The sequence below is a fragment of the Penaeus vannamei genome, chromosome 17 (genome assembly GCF_042767895.1).
Source record: "Penaeus vannamei isolate JL-2024 chromosome 17, ASM4276789v1, whole genome shotgun sequence".
In the NCBI taxonomy this organism is placed as follows: Eukaryota; Metazoa; Arthropoda; class Malacostraca; order Decapoda; family Penaeidae; genus Penaeus; species Penaeus vannamei.
The window spans coordinates 34,317,732-34,322,731 of NC_091565.1; the positions used below are offsets into that span (position 1 = coordinate 34,317,732).

Consider the following 5,000-nt stretch of genomic DNA (forward strand, 5'->3'; position numbering starts at 1 on the left):
AAAGAAAAAAGAAAAAGAAAAAGGAAGCAGAAGAAGAAGAAATCAGAACTAATCATCAACTTTAAGAAAGAAAGAAAGAAAAAAAGAAAAACGAAGAAGAAGAAGAAGAAGAAAACAGAACTGATCATCAACTTTAAGAAAGAAAGAAAGAGAAGAAAAACGAAGAAGAAGAAGAAGAAAACAGAACTGATCATCAACTTCAAGAAAGAAAGAAAGAAAAAAAGAAGAAAAACGAAGAAGAAGAAGAAAACAGAACTGATCATCAACTTCAAGAAAGAAAAAAAAAGAAAACGAAAAACGAAGAAGAAGAAGAAAACAGAACTGATCATCAACTGCAAGAAAGAAAGAAAGAAAAAAAGAAACACGAAGAAAAAGAAAACAGAACTGATCATCAACTTAAAAAAAAAAAAAAAAAAAAAAAACACGAAGCAAAAGAAGAAAAAAGAAAAAAGAAGTGATCATCAACTTCAAGAAAGAAAGAAAAAAAAGAAACATGAAGAAAAAGAAAAAAAAAAACAGAACTGATCATCAACTTAAAAAAAAAAGAAACACGAAGAAAAAGAAGAAGAAAAAAAAAAAACAGATCTGATCATCAACTTCCGACGTACTACCTTCCGCTTCACAATTCCTCAAAAAATATCATCACTCGTCTAAATCCTTTTCCACATTTGCTTCGACATTTCCCCCACAGGTTCACGTCGCCCTGGAAGAGTCTATGAGCTCCACTCTCGCCATGACCAGCCATTGGTTCCGCATATTAATGGTATTTACTCTTTTTTCTGTTTACTTTTTTTTTTCTTCGTTCTTTTTATTCTGATGGCAAGAATATTTGATCAGAGAGAAGGAGAGAAAAAAAATAATGGGTGTGAGTGCGTGTGGAATTATACTATAAATAATGGAGTACGGAGTTTGAGAGGCAGAAGGAGAGGGAAGGAGTAAGGGAAGGAGAGAGAGAGAGAGAGAGAGAGAGAGAGAGAGAGAGAGAGAGAGAGAGAGAGAGAGAGAGAGAGAGAGAGAGAGAGAGAGAGAGAGAGAGAGAGAGAGAGAAGGAGGAGGGAGAGGAGAAAGAACGAGAGAGAGAGGGTCGGGAAGAGAGAAAAAGAGCGAGAGGGAGAGAGGGAGAGAGAGAGAGAGAGAGAGAGAGAGAGAGAGAGAGAGAGAGAGAGAGAGAGAGAGAGAGAGAGAGAGAGAGAGAGAGGAGAGAGGAGAGAGAATGAGATAGAAATAGATAGAGAGAGTGAGAAGGAAGGCAGAAAGAGAGCGAGAGAGAAAGAGAAGGGGAGAAGACAGAAAAAGAGCGAGCGAGCGAGCGAGAGAGAGAGAGAAAGAGAGAGAGAGAGAGAGAGAGAGAGGGAGAGAGAGGAGAGAGAGAGAGAGACAGACAGACAGAGAGACAGACAGACAGACAGAGAGAGAGACAGAAAAAGAGCGAGAGCGAGAGAGAGAGAGAGAAAAAAAAAGAAAAGAGCGAGAGAGAAAGGGGAAAAAACACACATTAAGAAACTCAGGTATCCTTCATACCACAAGGCATCCAACCCACCTGTAAATAGGAGTGCCAATACCGTCCTTATACCACAGAACTAGTACGACGCGGTCTGTAGGGTCTGAAGTGCTGATGTCACACTGCATCTCTGCCCGGCCTCCTCGAACCACATGGGAGTAGAACACTGGACCAGCTGTTGAGGGAGAGAAAGAAAGGGGGGAAAGACACATTAAAATGTGGACTTTATTGTATGGGAAGGGATGTGTACTTTTTTTTTTCTTTTATCTTTTTGTATTTTTTGTTTGTTAGGGTTCTGGCATTTTTCTTATTTTTTGTTTTATATGTCTTGTTTTTTTTCCCTATTTGTTAGTATTTGCATATTTTATTTAATTTTTGTTTTTTGGCTTGTTGCTTTTTATCGGTATGATTTTTTTTTCTTTTTTTGTATTTCTTTTAGTTTCTCATTATGATTTCGTTTTGAATTTCCAATTTCTATTCATTTCTATTACGACTGGAAGAAAAGAAGATTTGACGAAAAAAAAATGACGAGAAAAAGAACAAAATTGACTTTACGTCAATTGACGTAAAGAGAGAAGAAAATTGTCGTAAAGAAAGAAAAAAATGACGTAAAGAAAGAATTAAATTGACGTAAAGGAAGAAGAAAATTTACGTAAAGAAAGAAGAAAATTGACGTAAAGAGAGAAGAAAATTGTCGTAAAGAAAGAAAAAAATGACGTAAAGAAAAAATTAAATTGACGTAAAGAAAGAAGAAAAGTAAAGAAAGAAGAAAATTGACGTAAAGAAAGAGCAAAATTGACGTAAAGAAAGAAGAAAATTGACGTAAAGAAAGAAAAAAAATTGACGTAAAGAAAGAACAAAATTGACGTAGAGAAAGAAGAACATTGACGTAAAGAAAGAAGAAAATTGACGTAAAGAAAGAAGAAAATTGACGTAAAGAAAGAAGAAAATTGACGTAAAGAAAGAACAAAATTGACGTAAAGAAAGAAGAAAATTGACGTAAAGAAAGAAGAAAATTGACGTAAAGAAAGAAGAAAATTGACGTAAAGAAAGAAGAAAATTGACGTAAAGAAAGAAGAAAATTGACGTAAAGAAAGAAGAAAATTGACGTAAAGAAAGAATTAAATTGACGTAAAGAAAGAAGAAAATTGACGTAAAGAAAGAAGAAAATTGACGTAAAGAAAGAAGAAAATTGACGTAAAGAAAGAAGAAAATTGACGTAGAGAAAGAGAGACCATAGGCCAGGATGTCCGCCAGCGAGGAACCGGATCCTGTCCATTACATTATCTCTACGCTGAAAAAAGGAGAAAAAGAGAGAAAAAAGAGAGGAAGAGGAGAAAGAGAGAGAGAAAGAGGAGAGGGACGGAAAAAAGGAAGGGAAAAGGAGGAGTAGAGAGAGAGAGAGAGGGAGGTTACAAAAAAAAAAAACTGAAAGGGGAGGAGAAAGAGAGACAGAGAGGAAGAGAGAGGTTACAAAAACCAGAAAGGAAGGAGCTGAAAGAGAGAGAGAAAGAGGAAAAGGACGGAAAAAGAAAGGGAAACGGGGGAGAAAGGGAGTGAGAGAGAAAGGGGGAGGTACAAAAAAGAAAGGAAAAAGGAGGAGTAGAGAGACAGAGAGAAAGACGGGAGGTTACAAAAAAGAAAGGAAAGGAAACAAGAGGAGAATGAGAGAGAAAAATGATAGAGAAAGAGGGAGCGGGCGAAAAAAAGAAAGGGAAAAGAGGAGAAAGAGAGAGAGAAAAGGAGGAGCAAACTCTTCTGGAGTTCCTTTTCAGCATATTGAGAGGATACAGGCCTTCTGATATAAAATAAATAAATAAATAAATAAATAAATAAATAAAATAATAGTAACTAAATGAAAAATACAAATCGGATTAGATGTGCTTTCACTTATCTGACATTCTTTGAAGACTTTTTTCCATTAACTACAGATATAGGAACAAAGCGAAAAAAAAATAATGATAATATTACTCGCATATAAAAAACAGAGATAACAGCGTAAAAGTGGATATCATAATTACCCATGATTGTGGAAAGGTATTGATAACGAATATCTCCACAATACAAGAGATTTATTTTACCGGTTTCGAATATATCTTAGTCAGAAATACATGTATCGAAACCGGTAAAATACATCGCTTGTATTGTGATCTTTGTTTTCATTCATACTTTTCCACATTTATCTACAAGAATACGGTTCATTTTACCTATGATTATTAAGTTTAACATCAACATGACCAAAGACACTGTTGATATCAAAACAATCTTTATCGTAACTAATAAGAGAATCATACACGCAAACTACGACAGTATTAATACGACTGGCACTTAATAACTGATTCTGCTCAACAATAAATCTGCTTTTAACCCTTAATTGTCACAAAAGAAAGAAATTGTGGCCGCGGTTTCCCTCTCGCTTGAAAACGCGGCTTAATGGAGCATAAAATGATTTGTGTTGTCGACATTTCCATGGCTCCTTGACCTGTTATTTTTCAAAATTGTGTCCGGAATTTAGTCAGGTCATGGAAGAAGAAGGAGATGAGAGAGAGAAGAGAGAGGGGATTGAAGCAAGGAGAGAGGGAGGAAGGGAAGGAGAGAAGGAGGGAGGGAAGGAGAGTAGGAGGAAGGGAAGGAGGGAGGGTAGGAGAGAGGGAGGGAAGGAGAGAGGGAGGGAGGGAAGGAGAGAGGGAGGAAGGGAAGGGAAAATAGAGTAGAAGAGAGGGAAGGAGGGAGATAGGAGTTAAAGAGCAAAGAATTGAGAAGGTAAAGGTAGACAGAGAAAAAGATGGAGAGATAGATATAGAAAGAGAGAGAGAGAGAGAGAAAGAGATTATCATTATCATTGTTGCTATTATCATTATCATTACCACTATCATTATTATTATTATCTCTATGATTATTTCCATCATTATTATAATTTCTATTATCCTCCACCTTATTATCAATGCCATCATCCCCATCATCCCCATCATCATAATCATCACTATCATTTTACTGTTACCATTATCATTATCATTATAACCATCATTACTATCATCACCATTACAGAATAAAAGTCCCCATCATCACAAAAGCCCTGAGGAAGTTTAGCAAACCCACCGCACGCACCATGAGGAATCACGCTCACCAAATGCAACAGTGATAAAGATATTGAAAAGGCTTTTCCTTTGTACGTATTCTTTCCGCCCCGTGATTTGGGTCCTTGGTTCGGGTGGCCTGAAGCTACGCGGTTTGCTGATTTTGTGGCTGAATAAACAAAAAGACATTTTCTCTCTCTCTCTCTCTCTCTCTCTCTCTCTCTCTCTGTCTCTCTCTCTCTCTCTCTCTCTCTCTCTCTCTCTCTCTCTCTCCCTTTCTTTCTCTGTCTTTCTCTGCCTCTCCCTCTCTCTCTATCTCTATTTTTCTTTCTCTCTCTGTCTATCTCCCTCTCTCTCTCTCTCTCTCTGTTTATCTCCCTCTGCCTCTCTCTCTCTCTCTCTCTCTCTCTCTCTCTCTCTCT

General features: G+C 36.9%; 1 protein-coding gene across 1 annotated transcript in view; it reads right to left on the reverse strand.

Annotated features, from left to right (window-relative positions):
* Positions 1-5,000, reverse strand: part of LOC113824351 (nephrin-like) — a 271,405-nt gene that overhangs the window by 21,667 nt on the left and 244,738 nt on the right. Inside the window, exon 2 of the mRNA XM_070132278.1 lies at positions 1,541-1,676. Coding sequence (XP_069988379.1) covers positions 1,541-1,676 — 136 coding nt within the window. The remainder of the gene's footprint in view (positions 1-1,540; positions 1,677-5,000) is intronic.